General features: G+C 31.6%; 2 protein-coding genes and 1 pseudogene across 7 annotated transcripts; 1 reads left to right on the plus strand and 2 right to left on the minus strand.

Moving 5' to 3' along the window:
• The first annotated feature begins 1006 nt into the window (after positions 1-1006).
• Positions 1007-3020, plus strand: LOC111290955 (T-complex protein 1 subunit delta pseudogene; annotated as a pseudogene). The gene has a single exon (XR_016346377.1). The product of XR_016346377.1 is annotated as a T-complex protein 1 subunit delta pseudogene (transcript).
• A 4517-nt stretch (positions 3021-7537) lies between these two features.
• LOC111290829 (WAT1-related protein At3g18200-like) lies at positions 7538-11155 on the minus strand. 3 transcript variants are annotated; one of them, XM_089768051.1, is made up of 8 exons: positions 10727-11155; positions 9562-9679; positions 9367-9425; positions 9166-9282; positions 8834-9077; positions 8448-8606; positions 8170-8321; positions 7538-8044 (listed from the first exon to the last, which is right to left on the minus strand). In XM_089768051.1, exons 4-8 carry the CDS (start codon positions 9228-9230, stop codon positions 7870-7872), a joined length of 795 nt encoding a protein of 264 aa, XP_089624177.1. In that variant the 5' UTR covers positions 9231-9282; positions 9367-9425; positions 9562-9679; positions 10727-11155; the 3' UTR covers positions 7538-7869. The 3 variants fall into 3 exon arrangements, with proteins under 3 accessions (XP_089624177.1, XP_089624178.1, XP_089624176.1); XM_089768052.1 differs by lacking the exon at positions 10727-11155 and having other exon boundaries at positions 9562-9713; XM_089768050.1 differs by lacking the exons at positions 9562-9679; positions 10727-11155 and having other exon boundaries at positions 9362-9425.
• Positions 11156-12447: 1292 nt separating this feature from the next.
• LOC111291086 (Protein phosphatase 2C family protein) lies at positions 12448-18594 on the minus strand. Of its 3 annotated transcripts, XM_022882666.2 has the most exons (10): positions 18189-18585; positions 17951-18059; positions 16757-16793; positions 16592-16636; positions 15548-15600; positions 15131-15274; positions 13683-13766; positions 13391-13480; positions 13232-13279; positions 12448-12962 (listed from the first exon to the last, which is right to left on the minus strand). In XM_022882666.2, exons 1-10 carry the CDS (start codon positions 18455-18457, stop codon positions 12852-12854), a joined length of 990 nt encoding a protein of 329 aa, XP_022738401.1. In that variant the 5' UTR covers positions 18458-18585; the 3' UTR covers positions 12448-12851. The 3 variants fall into 3 exon arrangements, with proteins under 3 accessions (XP_022738401.1, XP_022738402.1, XP_089624175.1); XM_022882667.2 differs by lacking the exon at positions 13391-13480 and having other exon boundaries at positions 18189-18594; XM_089768049.1 differs by lacking the exons at positions 13232-13279; positions 13391-13480 and having other exon boundaries at positions 18189-18594.
• Positions 18595-21730: the final 3136 nt, after the last annotated feature.

Here is a 21730-nt window from a genome sequence, read left to right on the forward strand (position 1 = left end):
AATTTATATTTAAAATTTAATATATATTACATAACTATATTAATTTTTAATATTAAATTCAAAATAATAAACTATTAAAGATTAAAAAATAAAATAACGATATATAGGATTAATATTAATATTTATATTGTATTTATATTATTAATATAAAAAATAATTTTATAATAATTATTAAATAAGTATCATAATTAAATGTTTAAAATAATTTTTATATGATATTAAATAGCTAATTAAGTATCATAATTAAAAGATAAAAAATTAAAATAATCTTATATGTTTATATTAAATTAAAATAAATATAAAAATATACTAAACGTATTAAATATGTTAAACATATATTCTTATGATAAAATTAAATTAAATATTATTCATGTTGTGTTATGTGTTTACACATATCAATATGTCTAAGATACGAATTGTGTTATTTCAAAATTTGTATCGACAAAATAAATATAAAATACATTTTTTTAAAATATATACACAATTTTTTTTATATCATTTCCGTATCGTATCATCGTATAATATCTGAAATTATTAAGTTTAGTGTAAAAGAAATATAACATATTAATCATAATTTCAAACTTTAATTATAGTAAAAATTATATAGCCTTAATTTTGGAAAATTAAGTTGTAAAAACGACGTCTTTTTTATTTTTCAAAGTAAAGTGCTGCGAAGGTAATTTCAGGTTTTTTCTTTAATTTCTAATTTATTTTACCTATTTAATTCTTTTTTAGACTATTTTTGAAAAAAAAAAAAAAACTCTTTTATAGACTATGATTAAACAGGATTATCTTATAAATTCTTTTTAAACAGCAATTACCGTATAAACTATTAACAATATTATTTTTTTTCTTAAAAAAACAATATTATTGCGTGCATTTGATGTAAAACAAAGACTTAAAACCAGTAAGGACTAACCCCTATGCCAAGGCTGCATTTGGATAACGTTTACAGAAAGCCCTTGAAACACATAGCAAGTGTAGACATTTCTGCCACCAAACAAACACCCCCTGGAAACCCAAAAAATCAAATCCCTGAAACCTATTACTTTTACCTCCCTTCCTAGTTTCCCACTCTTAACTCGACTCTCTTGATCCAGCTCTTCCAGAACTGTCTCTTTTTCTAGGGTTTTCCCTACACCTCCGATCCGCTGAATCCTTTCCAACCCCACCAAAAAAACCAGAAATGGCAGCCGTAACAGCCGCCCAGCCGCGCTCTTCCAAGACGGAGTCCTACGTGGACAACAAGCGCAAAGAAGACATCCGCCAAGCCAACATCAACGCGGCCCGAGCCGTGGCCGATGCCGTCCGAACCAGCTTAGGACCCAAAGGTATGGACAAAATGATCTCAACCGCCAACGGCGAAGTCATTATTACGAACGACGGCGCCACTATCTTAAACAAAATGGAAGTCCTCCAACCCGCCGCTAAAATGCTCGTCGACCTCTCTAAATCACAGGACGCCGCCGCTGGTGACGGCACCACCACCGTTGTTGTCATCGCCGGCGCACTCCTTAAACAATGCCTCTCCCTTCTCTCCCACGGTATCCATCCCACTGTTATCTCCGATTCTCTCCACAAGGCTTCGATTAAAGCCGTTGATGTCCTCACCGCCATGGCCGTGCCTCTCGAGCTCTCGGACCGCGAATCTTTAATCAAATCCGCCAGCACTTCGTTGAACAGCAAGGTTGTTAGTCAATACTCAACTCTTCTGGCGCCGCTAGCGGTTGATTCTGTACTCTTTGTAGTTGATCCAGAAAAGCCGGATATGGTTGATTTAAGAGACATCAAGATTGTGAAAAGGCTTGGGGGGACAGTGGACGATACAGAGTTAGTTAAAGGGTTGGTTTTTGATAAGAAAGCGAGCCATGCAGCTGGAGGACCGGCCAGAATGGAGAACGCAAAAATTGCGGTAATTCAGTTTCAGATTTCCCCTCCTAAAACTGATATTGAACAGAGTATTGTAGTTTCCGATTACACTCAAATGGATAGGATATTGAAAGAGGAAAGGAATTATATTTTGGGTATGATCAAGAAGATTAAGGCAACAGGTTGTAATGTTTTGTTGATTCAAAAGAGTATTTTGAGGGATGCGGTTACCGATTTGTCATTGCATTATTTGGCCAAAGCAAAGATTATGGTTATTAAGGATGTTGAGAGGGATGAGATTGAATTTATTACCAAGACTTTGAATTGTTTGCCTATTGCTAATATTGAGCATTTTCGTGCGGAGAAGTTGGGGCATGCGGATCTTGTTGAGGAGGTTTCACTGGGGGATGGGAAGATTGTTAAGGTTACTGGGATTAAGGATATGGGAAGGACTACTACTGTTTTGGTTCGGGGTTCAAATCAGTTGGTCATTGATGAAGCTGAGAGGAGTTTACATGATGCCTTGTGTGTGGTTAGGTGTTTGGTGAATAAGAGGTTTTTGATTGCGGGTGGTGGTGCTCCGGAGATTGAGTTGTCAAGGCAGCTTGGTGCTTGGTCTAAGGTGTTGCATGGGATGGAAGGATATTGTGTGAGGTCTTTCGCTGAGGCCCTTGAAGTTATTCCTTACACATTGGCTGAGAATGCTGGGCTGAACCCTATAGCTATTGTGACTGAGCTGAGGAATCGGCATGCTCAAGGGGAGATCAATGCTGGGATCAATGTGAGGAAGGGACAAATTACTAATATCTTGGAGGAGAATGTCGTGCAACCACTGCTTGTAAGCACAAGCGCAATTACACTGGCAACAGAGTGTGTGAGGATGATTTTGAAGATTGATGACATTGTTAATGTGAGGTAGTTTTGTGTACTGGAGATGAAATGTGTTTTTCTAGTATCTTTTATGTTTGCGTGTTATCTGAATTAGTGGTTTTGTTTCCTTCTAAAATTGACTATGCTTAAAATTTCTGAATTGGCAATCTTTTGCCAATTATTTGCTTTCAACTATGATATTTTATGGCGACTTTTCTTGAAGTTTTATTTGTCGTCATGTGTTTATTGAATGCAGACTGATAACTCTTATTTTCCTCTCATGTTTATTTTTTTCTTCTTTGTATGTTTGTTTGTTTGTTTTAATGAATGATTCTCTTCTCTGTGGTTTGGTGAATGATGAAACAATAGCCATGCTGCATGCATCATTTCAGCACTTCTTTAGAATGAATGAATGTTATCATATTAACTTAGTTGCAACATGCTTTGATTAGAATACCAGATGTGATGGTTTATTTAGTTTTAGTTGCAATGAATTGCATACATGGAATAAGTGAACAAAGCCCAAATCAGGTCTGTTTAGGCAACATCTTCTGTAATGTCGATCCAATAATATAGGAATTTTTTTTTTTTGTTGGAACACGTCTATAAATAGTTACGTTGAAGTATGAGTCTGATTCTTGCTACAAGTTCAACTTATGTACAAAGCATATTCAGTTTTTCTATCATCTAACGCTGCATGCTGACATCTTGAATGTTGCAGTTTGTAATATGAAGTTTTGTCTGATACATCAGTTTGTTATACCTATTCTAGTTGTGAAGATTACTAGCTCCTACCAGTTTAAATAAATTCTTAGGTCTTTTAGATGAAATTGTAGTTCTTTTGCCGGTGTATAGTCCATATAAATTCAGAATTCGTCATTTCTCTAAAATTAACCAATAGGATTTAAACGTTTTTTCATTTAAGAAAAGATTTAAAAGATTTTGTTTAGGTGGCAAAGTTGTGGATTAGTAATCAAAGTATAAGAATTGTACACTAAAAAAATTAATCAAATAAATTACATTGGGTTGGACACACCACCCTCTTTCAATGCATCTGTTTTTCACCCACTGTCTGGAAAAGAGGGGCAGGGGAATGTGTATCACCATAGCTTCCATGTTTTAGGTGCTGGAATTAGTTTGATAATAAGGCTTAATTGAGTTTGAGATGGTAAAGTTTATAATCTCTATAGGAAATGCATTTGACCTGGAAAAACTGAGCACAGCGATGGGAACCAAGAGGGCTTTCTTGTTTTAGTTGACTGGAATTAGTTCGTAATCTGGACCTTGAGTTTCAGATGACTCAAGTTTCTTTGTATGCTTGCTGGACCTTGCGTTCTGGCAATTTCCATTGGGCGTATATGTTTAGATGTGCACTCTCACATACATATTGTTTCTTATGAAGCTTTTTATGGCGTATTACATAAATAATTTAGCATTTTAGCATTCTTAGGAAGACCAGAAAGTTTAGATGGTCTATTTCTTGTAATGCACAATAAAAATCTTACATGCCATCGGCGGACAGCTTTGTGAGGGATGTCAAGCACTCATACCCAAATTTTTAAAGGTTGTTAGTTGTCACCCATGGAGAAAACAGATTGATGCATCAAGTATTGTGTTTTCTACATTATTCCTTGTACACGTTTTGCTCTCTTACGTTCTTCTAGGAAATTGCATGGAAATGTATATGTTGAAGGTTTGAAAGAGGTGAAGTAGTAATGTCCAGTTTATTGAAGTGATTCAAATGCCTTTTAAAAAAAAAAAAGATTCAAGAATCAAGAGATTTCAACAACTGCTTTTCTAAACCTTCTTACATCAAGGCTAACATCCCGTCTGTTCGAAGGGGCTTTCTAAAAACAATACAAAATTTTCTTTATGAGAGGGACTGGTACACCTTCACTTCTTTCCACATCCTTTTACTATTAATACCTACTCTTTTTTTTCTTCACACCTCGAATCAAAACACTAATTTATTAAAAAACCTAAACATCCAACATCCCCTCTCTTCTACTTCATTGAAAATCCTAAACCCTTTAGAAGTTATGCCCTAAATTAAGTCTCAATCACCTATTTGATGTTAGATGTTCAGAATTTTGATGTTAGATGTTCAGAATTATGGGTAAATCGTTTGTTTTTTTTTTTTCTATTTCTTTATTTGATTTTGTATTTAATTTCAAAAAAATTAAGATTTTAAGTTTAGGGGTATAATTTAAAGCGACAATTTGAGCATTACAGAAATAAATTTTTTGAACTAGTCAACAATTTCTAGAAATGGATATGTAGAAACTTCTTCAACATATGAAAAATTCATTTTCGAAATCCTTCAAAAGTTTTCAGAAATTTATTTTCAAAAACCTTTGAAAATTTTTGAAAATATCGAGAATTTTCATAAATATATTTTTGAAATTTCTCAATGGTTTTTGGATATTTATTTCTAAAATTCTTCAAAAACTTTCAAAAATAAATTTTTGATACACAACAACTTTCGACTACTAATAGAGACCAAATAATTTTTCAGTATACGAAAATTGACTTCATTATGTCATCAACAGACTGACAAATCTACTAATCGATCTTTAATTTTTTAATCACTAAGCATTATCCGTTCAATAATATTTGTAACATTTTGCAATTTTGACAAATATGCTTATGAGAGAAATTGCTAAGTGTGAAGAGGCGCTCGTGCAAATTAACTGTTGCACCATGTGTGATGGAGCGTGCTCCCTCATCGCACATAGTGCAATGTCATTTGCACGAGCAATTTTCATAATTAATGATTTTTTTAAAATGCACGTTTGTTATAATTAATAAAATATTTCAAACATTATTGACTGAACAATGCCTAGCTGAAATATTAAAGGTTTCACTATTGAATTTAAACATTGCATACATTGAAAAAATTATTACAGGCTCATTTGGAGATAGCAATAAAGGACATTTAATATTCTCATGGCAAACAATAATTAAGAGATTGTAACAAAGAAACTGAAGTAAAAAATTACTTTCGAAAATGTATTTTTTTATAATTATAATGTTTTTCAAAAATCAATTATGGTATAGTTAAGAAGTTTTTGAAAATAAATTTTTGGTATATTGAAGAAGTTTTCATAAATTCATTTTTAGTAACTTACTAAGAAGGGTTATAAAGAACAAAAAGATAATTAAACAATAGATATTTAAGTGACTTTCTTATTGGTTAAAAAAAAATTTTTGGGTGTTTTAAGAGTTTTTTTGGGTGCAAATAGTCACCTTTTTTCTTTATACATTTCCAAAATTGTTTACCAAAAATATCCATATAGCAAAAATTAATTTTAACCTTTAACAAATGATAAAAATATCATCAATAGCTTGTACACCTCAAAACAACCTTTGTGTATCTCAAAATGGATTTTCGAGAATTATATTGTGTTCTCTATAATCCATTTTTGAGAAAAAAATATAATTTTCAAAAATTGACTTTTGAAAACGTAATATAATTCTCAAAAATCAATTTTCGAGAATTATATTACGTTCTTGAAAATAGATTTCTGAAAGTTTAAAAAATTTATTTAATTATAAACTCTTGATAACATTTAATTTTAATTTAAATAAAATAAATACATTTAATTTTAAAATAAATACTATAAAATAAATAAATTTCTTTTTCAATTTATGGCATGAGAAAATCGAATATGTGAGAATCTCCAAACGTCTCTAATAATTTCTTTAAGGTATAGCTCAATTTTGGTAATAAGGATCTTTAATCTTTCAGCCATTGACAATTTTATCAATAGACTAACAAATCTGGCAATTAAAACTAGTGGCCAAAAGATTAAAGGTTCTTATTATTGGTTTTGCTAGTCTGTTGATGACATTGTCAAGGCTAATATTCTATAAGGTGTTCAAGCTCAGACTAGCATGCATTCACACACATGAGTCATTGACATATCCATTCTTACTTGATCATATGTGTAAATGGAAGAAACATGTTAGTTCTCAAGTATGTATGGGTATAAAAGTATTTTGTCTTGGGACCAAAAAACTGAGAATATCTTTTTTTGGTTTTTTAGAGTCTTAAGAGACGGAACAAGTTTATACCATGCATGTTGAGAATATCGATTTTAATTCCATTTGCACACATGATCAAGTATATGGATTCATAAGCATATAATTAAGGTTTTCAGTGATTAAAAATGAAATCAAACTTCTCGAAAATAGATATCTAAAAATACTCAAAACTTCTTGAAAATGAATATCCAAACAACTTTGAGTCTTCTCTAATGTTTTATTTTCGAGAATCTTTAGATTCTTGAAAATAAATATTCGAGAATATTTTAGAATTCTTAAAGTTTTTCAAATATTCATTTTCAAAAAATCTCAAAGCTTCTTGGATGTTTATTTTCAAGAAACTCAATTTTAGGAAATGAATAGAAAAGAAAAGAGAAAAGATAGGAATGAAAAATAGAAAGTAAGGGATGGAGGTCTATTTGGTAAAAATATAAAATTGAGTTTTAAATTTATGATATATTTAAAAATGGAGTGCATAAAATCAAAAGTGGGATGCAAATAAAATTTCCCTTATTCGAATATGTAGAACTCACTGCATCCAGTTCCTGCTTCACAAAAAGGTCCCCTACTTCCTACTAAAGTACAAGATCATTTTTTGGTATTGAATTGTCAAACATTCGACTTTTATCTTTCATAAGTTCATATCCATTTCATCTTCTCCAAAACCATTACTAGTCTGCCGGTCGAGAGCTTGAAGAGAACTATTTAAATTAGAATCGAACAGTCAGGAAAGGACGAGCACATTGGGTATATACAGAAGGCTGAATCAGTAGTAGTTTACAATAGATAAAGTCTCACATCCAATGACTCCAGCATGTATGGCTGACCAATCAAATCACAATGCAATAATATAAAAGCCATTGAATAGGCTTTCCCCAATCATTTTGCATGCTAAAGCCAACTTAGCTGACAATATTCAAGCAAATTTAGAAAAGAAAAACCATCTTTGATTAATTACATGTTAAGCTGCTGATCTTATCTCCGACGGTGGGACTTTGATGCATCCTCTCAATGATTTGCCATCAACCTTTGGGTATCTCTTTCGTATCTGAACTGCCTTGATCTACAAATCAATCTATAAATACATCATGCTGTATTTGATTCATCAGCACCCTCTTCTCCATCGCAACTTTGGAGATTATTAAGTAGGTGCTTCTTCAATGTCTCTTCATCTTTGGCTACACTTGCTACATTTTGCTCCTCAGTTTTACCCCACAGTACTAGGTAAAGACCTACCATTATAAGAACTGCTCCAATTACACTACAGGGGCAAAAAAAAAAAGTGAGAAGTAAAAGTTTAGAAACTATAGGTAAAATTCATCCATAACTAACCAATGCATAGATAACAAAGATAATTAGTTCCGTTTCGGGGGAATTTTTTCATACCGTCCAGAGTATAATTGGTCGCCAAGAATTATGAAAGCCATGATAGCAACTAAAAGTGTCTGCAAGGGCTGGAAGATGGCTACAAAAACAGGGCCACCTTTGTGAATACACCATATCTGAAGGGAAAACACAATACCGGATGCCACAACTCCCTGAAAAGAAGGAAAAGTTTACATGATCAACATTATGTGAAACGGAACATTTACATCCCGTACGTGCAATCTTTAGATATAACACTGAGAAATGAAAATCTTTAACACCGAAAAAGAAGTTATTACAGCATATAGGACAGTGAAAAGCTCTTCTATTGATTGGATTTTCCAATTATTGATGTCTGTTTCCACAAATGCCACTATAACCAGGAACTGGATCACTCCGAAGAAGCATGTAAATGAAGTGAGTGTGAGCCTAGCTGGATACTTCTTCAATATAGGAGCCTGCAAAATTTTTTAAAATCAACATTAGGCAACAAACAAGGAAAAAATCGTTTAAGTTTAATAAATCAAGTATAGACCACTAATTGTACGAACTTCTAATGATTTTATGCCATTCTTTTCATGTATGCTATGCACAATCATCCACATAGACATACACACACACACACACATATAGTGCAGTTTAGAAGCAAAATATATACATCTGGTTCAGATAACTAGGGGCTAACCTGAAAAACCAACCAACCAGCCCATGATAAGCAATGCCCAAGGAGGTAAATGCATCCCCAAGTCCAATTCTGCATTTTGTTTGAGGACATCTCATATTCCATGGAATATCCATGCGTTGTGTTTGATTGATACAACAGAAGGGGACCTTTGTAGATAGTGATTATAGTGGCACCACCTACACTTGCAATAGTTCCCAACACTTTTGCCAATCCATCTCTTCTTGCAATGTTGATTTGCTCAAGTCTGCACAAGAGCAAGAGGATGACGAGGTGGTCAAGAGAAGAAAAATCCTTCTTTCAGAAACATTACCAGTGTTTATGAAACCGTTTACCTTAGAACAGAAGCCATAAAAAAAGTGACTGCAGGAACTGAGTTTTGCATCGCTGAAGCAAACATTGGAGATACATAATATAAACCCAAAAGGTAAAACCCCTGGTTTGCAGTAATTCTGAGAAACACAGAAAATATAAGGTCATAACAAGAGGAAAAAGAATTATATCAACAGCTCATGGTAGCTCATGTTTCACCTTACCCCGGTAATGCCAGAAGGAAGAACTGACTCAGCAAAGGAAAAGGGGTGGTCTTTCCTTCCTGAAATTAATTAACAAAAATACTATAATGTCAAACAGTCCAAGAATCAGAAGGCTAACCCTTCTTCTAAAAGGAAATAAGAGACTCAAAAGCAAGGGCATTTTATTCATTGTCTTCCCAAGTAATAAGAACTCACTTTTCCAAGAAATAAGCAAAGGGACTCAACAAAAGCAAGGCAATAATGTTCCTGTAAACTGGGTAGACTAATTTGCCGACACCAATGTTTAGTGCAATCCTGGAGACAATATGGAATCCTGCAAAGCAGAAATGCAGTGCAACCAATGAAAGAAGGAGCTTCATTTTGTCAGAAACAATACTCTCTTTTCCCATTGTTTTCTACCTCCTTCCACGTTTGCTCCCTGGTTGAGGTATGATCATAATGCAAAGGTGGACAGATTTATATACATGCATATGGGACAAAGAGCCATTTTTTGCAGCACGCCGCCTCAAAAGCACATGTAGTTGTGATAATAAGAAGTAATTTTTTATAGTATTCATGGCAGTAGGAGCCTTGTGAGTTGCATGTAGTCTACCTCAGTCTGATTTTCTTATTGGCTAAAAAATATTTTGACTTTTGTTGGGGAGACAAAGCAGAGATTTAGCATGTTGGCCTGGCAGGAGGAAGAGGCCAATTTGAATTTGTTTCCGTTGATTATGACCTCACCTCATCATCCCCTTATTCACCCAACATATGGTTGTTGGATACTAATATATACTAACTGCAATCTTAATAATACGCATATTAAAGAATTATCCTTATATATAGCTGTAGGTTTATGTTCAAAAAGAAAATGTTTGTCTTTCATACATAATTTCATTTCAGTTACTAAAAACTAAACCAGGCAGAGAAGAAAAATAGCAACATTAAGCCTTATTTTCTATGTCTCTCTCTCCAATCAGTTCTCCATTGATTTCCTTTTCGGGCCAATGTTCTCGAATTATTGAAGATATAGACGATTTGACTTAGTGGCAGATCCAAAAAAAAATTTTAGAATGTCTATTTATAGTATATGTTTAAATTACCACAAATTTATCAATTTCGTGGATGAGAGAGGTGTTCAGAGAAAAAATTAGTTTTAATTTTTTAATTTTTGAGGTGTCCATAAACATCCTATTTCAAAGGGTGGATCCGCCTCTGATTGACTTATATTTATGACCAAACAAATTGTTTTCTGAAACAACTTTTTCATAGGAATGTACTAACATAAACCAGTATTGCAATTAATAAACAAAGTGGGGAAAATCTCATCTAAAACAACTTCTGACTTAGAAAATTTTAGTTAAGAGATAGGAAATCGAACCTGAGATTAGCATGGTTGTTATCCCAACCCTATTCATGAACCTCGTTTTTTTAGCTTTGTACATGAGAATTGGTGGTGGGAATATTCGAGATGTCCGGATACACTAATCCATTTTGCCATAAATTAAGGGATTGAGAAAATGAAATAAATCATTTCTCTTTGAATATATGCAATCATTTGTGCAACATGGTGTTGTCCCATGGGCACATCATTTGCCATCGCAAGACACGCTGCTGCCGTCAAAAGACTTGGTTTGAGTCGTGTTTCTAGCAAATAATACGGGTTGTACAATTATAGCCACGTGAAGATCTCAGCATTATAAAAAGACAAACCCACCACAAGTGGGCAGAGATCTTACAAACTTTTGCAAAAGGGATGAAATATCCATCGATCAGTGTCTCGAGACTCGATATTCAAGTTCGTACGATTAATGAGATCAATTTAATTATCATAATTCATATTTTTATAAGTTATTATCTATTTTGATTTTTTTAATTTTGTAATTTTATCTTATAAAAAATATTTTACAAGAAAAAAAATGTAAATCCTTATATTTTAGGACTAATTTTAATACACAATCATGTAAAATTTTTTACTTCATTTCAGAATCATGACATTTTTTTTCAATCAAACGAGGGTTTATCGTCCTCTGTGACACATCGTTAATAACCTTCAGAGCTGATTCTAATATCAATTATCATGGACTCTAGAATTAAGTCTGAATCAGTGCAACCTTAGGGCTTGAAATTAACTCCATATGTCTAAGTTTAGTCTTTACAACTATCGTACAAGTAAACAAGAACAAGAAAAGGTGGAATACGCAAGTTAGAGAACACATCAGAATGTTAGAATATGCTTTGTGTATTGCTGAAACAGAATGTGAAGATGTGTAAAACGTCACAAAATTAAGTGAGAGAGAATGTCATGTCAAGCGCTCCAAAAGGAATAGACAAAGTACTTCAATCTCATATCGGACATAAAAGGGGATCATTGAGTTATAAAAGAGTTTACACTTCTTTCTTATGAAAAACTTTTTGTGAGACAATCGTGAGGACAGAAAAAGCCAAAGCAAATATTATTTCATAAGGGTATGAATCATAATCGTTAGGCTAATCTAAGATGTTGGATAAGTGTATGCTCGAATCCTTGAGCCGTGCGAACCTAGAAATTAAATCTTGACCCGTGATAAATGATATCAGAGCAAACTCTGAACCGTTCGACCCACATCAAATGCCTCAATGAAAGTAGGTAAGATAATCAGTCTCTGTGACGAGAATGTCATGAGATTAACTAAAGAAAAATATCATGCCAAGTATTTCAAGAAAAATAGACAGAGTATTTCAATCCCACATCGAACATGAAAGGCTTCACCTTTTGTGAAACAAAATCATGAGACTAAAAAAAATCAAAACGAATAATACCTCATAAGAATAAAAACCATGATCATATAATAGAAGACACGAGGACGTAAGTTCTGTCCAACCTTGCTCCTGCAGCTTGTCCCAGAATTGTCAAAAGGAAAAAGAAATTGAAAAACCCTTAAATAGGCGTTAGCATAAAAATTTCTTTGATCACATGTTTTTAGAGTGATTATCGGATAATAATGAGCTTTCTTCTCTTCTGTTTTCCCTACACTTCTTCTCATTCAACTAGGCAAAATAAAGTAAGATTTCCAGAGTTATGCCATTCCACAATGGTTACATATACAAGCACAGAGAGGCTTTGAACAACAAAAATTAACTGCACTGATTTAGAGAGTTTTTTCTAGTAAAACACGCTGTCAACAATGGTGTCCAGATTTCTAGGTTACATCAATGTCACCTTGCAAATTTTTACAGAAAGGAACACAAGTCTAACAGCTTTCGTACACATTGATACAAATTTTGCCAATTCAACTAAGCAGGGCACTGAATGCCTAACTAGCCAAAGCAACTTGTCAAAAAGTCTAATTCAGCTAGCACGAAAAGCAAAACTGAATGATTTGGCATAGTATCAACCAATAAACACTCTTTTTGCAGCTTGTGCAATCAAAGAAGAAATAAACCTCTTCAGAATAGGTAGAATTGTTCCCCAACAGCAAGAAAGCATGCCTTAAAACCACAACCACAATTGTTGAATACTAGAATCACTTGTGCCTGAAAACAATAATAATTGCAGTGCAGTTATCTCTACAACGTCTCTCACGAACTGCTTCCCTTACAATATGGCGACTGATAGCTGTAACTGGTAAACCCTCCTGCCAAACATGCAAAATATATTTCAGGAAGAGCAAGAAGTTATGATCAGACATGAAAAACCGGACAAGATAATCATAATAAACTGCATTATGAATGAGCAAGAAGTTATGATCAGGTGCAAATAAATTAAAATTTTGCCCATTATGCAATGGAGCAGATCCTCTTCCCAGACACTCAAAATGAGACATCGATAGAATAGCCAACTCAATCAAGTTCTCCATGAAAATACCATTTCTACTCAAAGGAAAGAAGATGAATGATCCCCTACCTTCAGTAACTTCTGAACAAATTCAACAGCATCACTTGGTCCAAATACCTAAACAATTAAAAATTTGTCTTATGGGAAAGGTATAACTGAAAAAAGATGAAGACATAAATGGCCATAATATTACATGGCAGGTGATGTTGAAACTAAAACAAGACATACCCCCCAGAGGCCATCACAACCAAGAATAATAAAGTGTTCTCTATCTGTAAGGTCAAAAGAATGAATATCTGGAGTAGCAACAACACCAACCTGCAGTTTACATCTTTAAGATACCAAATCAGAGTACATTTCATACCCTTTTTTTTTTCTTTTTCTGAGAAGTACATTTCATATCTTTAATAGGAAATTGAAAAGGATCTAAAAATTATCAAAATAATGATATGTTTGGGCTAGAATTTAAAGATATGTGAAACCACAGTATAAACTGTTGCTAAATCAGAATAGCAGAAACCTTTTTGAATTGGCGATCTCCAAATGCCCTAGACACTTCAAGGCGCCCCTGCAATCGTCCATTAGAACTTACAGTACCACCAGCCTGGAAAAGAGTATAGAAACATGTAAGGTTTGAGATAAATAGATTGAAACAATATCACCCAGATATAAACATATATAGTTTTTAGCTCTATTCCCCCTTAAAGCACAAAAAAGGAAACAAAAACAAAATAAAACCAAACTAAGCATGAGATCTGTTGGCATCTCTTTCTTCTAACATCATCTCCAACCACTTTTGCCATTTTCTTTACCCTCTGAGCACTTTGACATAATGTTTAGACTCCTTTCCTCTAATTTATTTTTCCTTTGGCCCCTTTTAATCATACATCAAACAAGAGACAAAGGATATCTTCCAAATGCATTGGAGATAATAGTGGAAGAAAGCATTATGTTAATTTATGCATGTCTCTCAGGCAAAATATATATATATATATATATATATCTCATAATTTCAGAAGAAAATCCAGGAATCAATTTTATCATTGAAGTGATATCAATAGTGCTTAATCAACCTACATCACACAGTTCCATATAAAAATTAGGAAGGAAAATAGTGTTCATGTCAGCCAAAGACCATCTAGTTTCGTGCTTTCTGACTGAATTTTTTTAATTTGCAAAATTTTCGAGAAATACCTACAGATACTAAAGTACTTTATGCGAACATTTTTTTATCAAAGGAGACTCATTTTAGTTCTTTTGACCAAGTCAAAGTAGACTCCTGTACAAATGTAATTTCATGCAGAAAGTTGTAATTCAAAGGACGGCAAGCTAAGGGACGGCAAGCTAAGGCTTCATAAAAGATTAAGATATGTACTTAATGCAAGGGAAAAATCAAAAACATTAATCACTCCTAGCACTGATAAAACCTTCCATTCCAACTGACTTGGCTATTCAAAATTTGCATCCATATTCAAGGAAGACCACCTTTTATTGTTCAAACAGGTACAGTTGACTAATCAAAGTCAAAACTTAAGCTCATGTCTAGATCATAACTACAATTATATGTGCCTGAAAAAGTATCTTAACAAGGCACACTTATTTATAATTAACTTTCATCAGTTCATATGCTAAAACATTATACCTGACATCCATATCGACAATACAAGTCTGATACTACTGTCTTTCATCTTTTCATTTTTTTTTTCTGGTTTGCAAGTTAGTAATATATGAGTCTCGATTACCCATCCTTCATCATTGAAGCTGATAGCCAAAGGCATCTAGTGCATGTCACATGCTACTTGAATCATTGATTTGGAAAGTCAAAAGAAATATATGTCATCAATCTTCACTTACACACCCACCCACAAAGAGATATTGTACTGTTGTTTGTCCACCAAGTAATCTTTAACACCAACACACAAATATCAAGATATTGTAGTGTGCTTTGTCCCTCTGTGTAATCTTTACCTTCTGAATGCGAGCACGTTCCTGTGGATATATGGCTTTATGCTCCCTGGTCAAAACAATGCCCTTCAATGGACTTGATTTATCAGAAGCATCAGCAGATCTTGCTACTACTGCTTTTGCATCCCCAATATTTGCAACAAAAACCTACGAGTTACACAGTATTAAATTATATAAAGTCTATAAGAGATGCAAAGTATAGATTAATCAAAAGTACATCCGAATACAATAATATTCAAAGAAAAGAATTGTTCAAGAACAGAACCAAAAATCATAACGAAAATGTTCCTCAACTAGGTTAATTAAAAGTATTCCAACTAAGTGATGATAAGCACACAACTTTCAAGTATAGCCAACCAAATTATCTAGTTAAATCTTAGAATTATCAAATCAAGCATAGTCAAGATTGACGACGGTTACCGTTTTTTCAATCACCCACACACAAACAGCTGTAGCACCATCTTGCCATCCCCCTGATAAGATTGAAAAAAACCTTCATGTAAACATAAATTTGTAACAAACTAGATAAAGTTGTTGGCTTTTCATTCCAAAATTTATAATTGAAAACTTATAAAGGGGAACAACAAAATAAATCACAAAAACTTCCACTCCATTGCCTCACATTTTTTTCTTTATTTTTTCTCATTTTCAATTACAGAATGTAAGACCATATTTTGGAACCAATGAACTTAAAACAGGAAACTGGAGATAATTCCAAAATTAAGCATCACTATGGCCTGGCAGCAGCAATCACAATTAAAATAGTAACACATTAAAGGCAGTATATAGTGTCATTAATTTTTAAACTACAATATATTTCTCCCTCACAAAGAGCAGTCCAATTAATTTGGGAGGTAACACAACTATAGATCAGCTTGTTCAGTCAACACTGCCATTCTAAATCTAGATAACTGATAATCACATATTCTGAATAGAGATCACAGATCATCCTGAATAAATTGTCCTTGTATTTTTGCTTGTGCTTCAGGTTTAAGTTTTCTATTTTGTAATATTACCATTTACTGGGATGTGGATAATCTTGAAAGCCCAATAAGAAAGAGAGAGCCAGAGGAAAAACTTTATAAGGATTTTTCATATGCTTTTCAACCATTTTAGGAAGAACAGAGTCATACGTGATTCTGAAGCTCATTCACCCCAATATAGAGGAGATTCCATATCTGTTTTTATGCACATTTTCTAGAATGATAGTCTCATAAATGATTTTTGTAAAAAAGAAAAAGAAAAAGGGAAGGGCCAGAGGGTTTGAAGAGTTCTGCACTTCTTGACGATATAAATATTTATCTCTTGCTCCAACTTAACTTCATTTTAAGCTTGATGCAGCAGGAAACACACAAAAGGAAATCAAATTATTTTGCTTCAAAAGATTATAAAAAAAAAAAAAAAAAGCTAGCTACTGCATGGAGGCATATGACAAGACAGCATAAAATAGCTAATAATAGGTACCTGAAGAACTTTCTTGAAGTAAAGCCTCATCAGTTTTCCGGAAACCTAAATTAGCAAAGAGAGCAAACAAAGATTTTAAATGAATAAGGACAAAGAAAAGCAGGGAAAAAAAATAAAGATGATAAAATCAAATATTATCAAGGAGAGATGAAAAATGTAACATACCATCAAGAATAGCCTTTTTGGCAGCTTTCACATCTAACTGTAATATCATAGCACAGAATGAGATAAAAAATATTTACAACACAATCCAAGCAAGTCAAACAGAACAGTAAACAGTCAGCTGCAAATGATGTCAAGCACAAATACTAGAAGCATATGCAAGAACATTAACATTGCTAAAGTAAAAAAGGTACCAAGAAAATATGTACACAGATTATAGGCAAAGAACAGAAAATATCATACTCCAAGCTGTTAAAAGTTTACTCCCTTTAGTTGTCTAGGATGTCAGGTTGGAATATAGCTTTCAAAAGTAGCAAATAAAAGAATGTGAAAGACCGAAAAGTAAGAAAATATTCTTCCAGCACATGTTTGATTTAAAAGAAAAAACTGTCAATTTTCCAATTCAGCTTCTTCCTCTACTAACATCTTACAGAAAAACTACCCCTAGGAAAACAGTTATTAGGTGGGATCGGTTCTTTTCCTGACAATTGTTAATGTCAGATTTTCTGGGACATGAATAATTGAGAACTTTTTAACTGAACCACTACATTTGAGGTCAAAGAAATGAAAACCCTTTTTAATTTACTAAAAGAAAGAGGTGGCTATAACTTAGAAATCAATTACTCTAGGACATGTTCCTGCTGACACCCAATGGAATATATAAAGATGGATAAACTAGACATGCGAGATGATAAAATTATAAGGAACCACATTGTGAAAAATCTGAGAAATGGTAACAAATTATAAAACAAAGGAGCTAGAAGAAATGCGGAGAAGCACCATTAAACAAGTCATCACAAATAATTGTCAGAAGTATAGTGGTTTCCTTTTTAGGTTGGCAGATAATTAGCATTATTTTACAAGAAAAGATAAATAGTAAGGAAAAAAGTAATGAGAAAACCAAATGCAAATTCAAATTCTTTCATCTATTCACGAAGAACAATAAATGGTAAAATTAGCAGTTGCAGGTTTTCTAATTGGTTACAATCTTTACTATCACATATAAACAGTAAAAAAAAGTGCAGCCAAGGCTCTTGTCTATGAAGCACTCATAATAAGCTCAATATACTGCCAACTTTAATTAGCTAAGCAATGAATCCAGTAGCATTGTATATAACAAGCATTCGTCAATCCTCAATATAAAGAAATGCCTCAGAAAAATCAAATATGTTTAAAATTAGACCAAGCAAAACACACCAACTCACGTGGTAAGCCAGCAGAAACAACATTAGCGTGCAAATGCTTCTGAGCATACTCCGCCGCTAACCGCCCTCCATGCCCATCGTATATTGCAAAATGCCCACATCTGCCAACCCACCAAAAAATTACAAAAGAAAAAAGAAGGATTATTGTTCTTTCAAAACATCCACTGTCTTCTATAGCTTAAGAAATGTAAAAAACTTAAATTTGAGGTTCATCGAGATAAAATAAAAACCTTAATTTTCCAGGAGAATTCAAGTTAGCATCGAGCATGATAACCCAAGCATCCTCCATGGTGTGCCTGGACCCTTTATCCTCTGCCACGTCAGCTTCTATCTCCAATGACTTTTCTTTTTCTTCTTCTTCTTGAACTGTTGAAGTTTGCATTTTGGGCTTCTTTGCCGCAGAATCGGAGCTCTCATCGTCAAGTTCAGGTTGGCGCTTGAGGTTGGGTTCGGAATTTGAGCCCTCTGTTTGGATGTTTGAGTTGGCTATTTCACTCATTCTGGCTCAGATAGGGCAAAGATGGCCGCTTTGGGTGGTGATAAATGTGAAGGGTAAAGGCAATGGCTAAATGTCAAATGAAACGGAAAACAGAACGAGGGTAATTGGGGCAAGTTAAAGAAATAGTGATGTAATGAAAACAAAAAAGTAAAGCCAATTTCAAAAAAACAAAAGTAGCAAAGCCAAAAGGGTTTGGTGTAATAGTCATCGCATGGTTTTGCCTTGGTTAGAAAGCAGTTGACACTTTTTTCCAAATGAATATTGGTCATTATGTGATTTATTTATACTAGATTTAAATAATTATAAATAAATAATTAATGAAACTATATAAGAGATTTATTATTTGTAACATATTCAAACAACACACAAATATTATCCCTAAATATCTAATATTCATATCTGTTTAAATTTTAATGAATAATAATGGATATTCGAATTTATATTCGAATCCGTTTTATAAATATATATATATATATGTAAAATATATAAAATTTTATATTTGTAGAAGATTTTGAACATTAACAAATAACTTTTATTTGTTATTAATTAACAGTGAATTTAAATTTTAAATTTAATTCTTTTTTATTTTATATTTTAATAAAAATTTAAACAAACAGATAATTTAATAAATTCAAATATTTAAATAGATAATGTTTATTTAATTGGATTCAGATTTGGATAATAATATTAAACTTAAACTAATATTTAAATAGATTTGAGTAGAATACTTCTTTGTTATTTGTTACATATATAAATTGTGTTGTACACATGTATTTTTAATGTTAAATTTAGGGTTAATGATTTTATTCATATTACTTTAAAAATTCCCAAAATTTGAAAAATATTGAAAATTTTAGTGACATTTTCAAAGATTTTCGATTTAACAAGTTTTGTAAAACAATGGGGAGAATATCTTGAAAAATAATATATGCATATGTATATTTTTCTAGCTTGAGAAATAAATTCAAATAATTATAAAAATTTTTAAATAAATAAAAATCATATATTTATTATCTAACGATATGTTATTTTTATCTACAAGTTTCTACATGGATGATACTTGTCATCTTTGGAAAAGCCAAAATTTATTTTTCCTTTCTAAGTAAATTCTTATTAAACTAGATTATGATCCGTGAAATTCATGAAATAATTTTATTTATTTAATATGTATATATACATATAAATTAATATTTTTAAAAAAATTATATTCAAATCTTCAAACACATAAAATTTATATATTTGACTGACTTGTCATAAAAATTACTTTTTTTGAAAAAAAAAACAAAAAGAAAATGGCATGTCTTCACTTTGAACAATCTTTATTTGCAATAATATATATTTATTTTTGCTCAAATTTAGAAACAAAAAGAGAATTTATTATGATAAGATAAAAATCTAATTATACTTAGGAATGAAATGTAATACAATAAGAAGAGTATAGAATCGTATAGAACACTTAATGCACAACTTAACCCATATTGCACAAGCCCAACCTTCCACACTACAATGAAATATAATATCAAATTTGTAAAAATAAAACAGCAACTCTAACTCTAATCCAAAAGAAAAAATTGAAATTGAAAAGTTGAGTTAATGAAAATATTTTTTGTTTTCATTTTTTTTAAAACAGTTTTATTTTTTATTTCTTGAATTTTAGAACACATGTCTGGTACAAAAAATAAAATTTCTTTCCAAAAAAATGAAAATTGTGAAAATGTGTTTGGTACTGCATTTTTCCATTGTTTTGTTGATGATTTGTTGATACAAAAATATTTGTTGAATGGAGGAAGAGGTGAGAATGAAGTGTGGCTATTTGAATGGAGGCAAAAAGGGGTGTGACAGGGGAGGGAAGGGAAAGGTCCATGTTATAGCCAACAAATTAGCTTCATCAACGACGTTGGCTGGTTCGATAGGTGCCCAAATAAAGAGGAAAAATAGGAGAAGGAAGAAACGATGATTAAAGAAGACAAGCCAGAAAACCAAGAAAGGGAAGAAAGAATAAAAAGAAAGACAAAAGGCAATAAAAAATTTAAAAAACAAATTTTGTGGACCAACCTATTTGAAATTGGGTCCTTTGTCCTAAGATTGAAAAAAAAATTTAAACTCCCTTATTTTCATCTTTTTCGTTTCTATCAAATGTTTTCATTGAAAACAACTTTTTTTAATTCTCTAAATTTATTCTATTTTAATTTTCATTTTCTATAAAACAGATTTTTTTTCAAACAAATAAGTTTTTTTTCACTCATTCTCTATTTTTTATGAAAATGAAAATAATAAACAAAGATATTTTCATGAACCAAAAACACACTAAATATCTTAGTTATCTTTAGCATTGTTTTAATTTTTTTCAATCTTTATTGAAATCATGCTTTTTTTAGTAGATTTAATTTGCGGTCTAGCGAGTGATTTACTCGTCCCTGATACTAAAACAAATTTTTTAAATTTATTTTCTTATTTATTTGTATATCATAATAAAAAAAAATTACCATAGGTGAGTTAAAATTAAGCAGATTTACAAAGATTGAAAAAAATAAGTTAAAGTTGAATTAAGCTTATTGAACAAAGAGTTAAAGATAAAGATAAAATATCTACATACAACACTTAAAAAAATAAGAATAAATGTTACTATAACTTTACACTTTGTAATATATCAAAAAAAAAAAAAAAAGAATCAAAATTAAAGTCAAATGACCTATCATAAACATCTACAAAAGACAAAAATTACTTATATAACTTATACTTTATAATACATGAAAAAAAATGTGCAAACAGAGGTGGAGAACTAAACATCAAATAAAATTTATGTTAAATAATGACTTATTTTTAAAAGATACATATATAATATAAATTATCAAGAGATTAACTTTTGACTTTTTGAATAATAAACGATTATTATGAAATTTATTAAAATAAAACTAAATTTGATGTTTTTAAATTTAAAAATATAGATATCTAAATTATTTAAAAAATTATTTTAAAAGATAAAAGATATATATTTCACTTATATATATCTAAATTATTAGAAAATTATTTTTGGGTAACTAATAATTTTTAATACTTTTATTTATTTTGATAAATACCATAAAAATATTAGTAAATTAATTTTAAAAGATAAAAAGATACATATTTAAATTATATATAAATTATTAGAAAAATAATTTTGGATAACTTAAAATTTTTAAATATTTTTATTTAATTAATTAATTTTATAAGATAAAAAGATATATATTTAAATTATATATATAATATTTAAAAATTACTTTTGGATAACTA

Source organism: Durio zibethinus, chromosome 11 (assembly GCF_047325235.1).
Source record: "Durio zibethinus cultivar Kanyao isolate XHJ-2024 chromosome 11, ASM4732523v1, whole genome shotgun sequence".
Classification (NCBI taxonomy): Eukaryota; Viridiplantae; Streptophyta; class Magnoliopsida; order Malvales; family Malvaceae; genus Durio; species Durio zibethinus.

What these genes read in the sequence shown, in the direction of transcription:
- LOC111290829 (XM_089768051.1), bottom strand. Translation starts at nt 9,230, where the DNA reads ATGTTTGCTTCAGCGATGCAAAACTCAGTTCCTGCAGTCACTTTTTTT. An exon ending in TTTTCACTGTCCTATATGCT is followed by an intron (nt 8,322 to 8,447) that starts GTAATAACTTCT and finishes CCTTCTTTTCAG; the next exon opens with GGAGTTGTGGCATCCGGTAT. An exon ending in GACCAATTATACTCTGGACG is followed by an intron (nt 8,045 to 8,169) that starts GTATGAAAAAAT and finishes TTGCCCCTGTAG; the next exon opens with TGTAATTGGAGCAGTTCTTA.
- LOC111291086 (XM_022882666.2), bottom strand. Translation starts at nt 18,457, where the DNA reads ATGAGTGAAATAGCCAACTCAAACATCCAAACAGAGGGCTCAAATTCC. An exon ending in ACTTCAAGAAAGTTCTTCAG is followed by an intron (nt 15,601 to 16,591) that starts GTACCTATTATT and finishes CAATCTTATCAG; the next exon opens with GGGGATGGCAAGATGGTGCT. An exon ending in TGTGGGTGATTGAAAAAACG is followed by an intron (nt 15,275 to 15,547) that starts GTAACCGTCGTC and finishes TGTAACTCGTAG; the next exon opens with GTTTTTGTTGCAAATATTGG.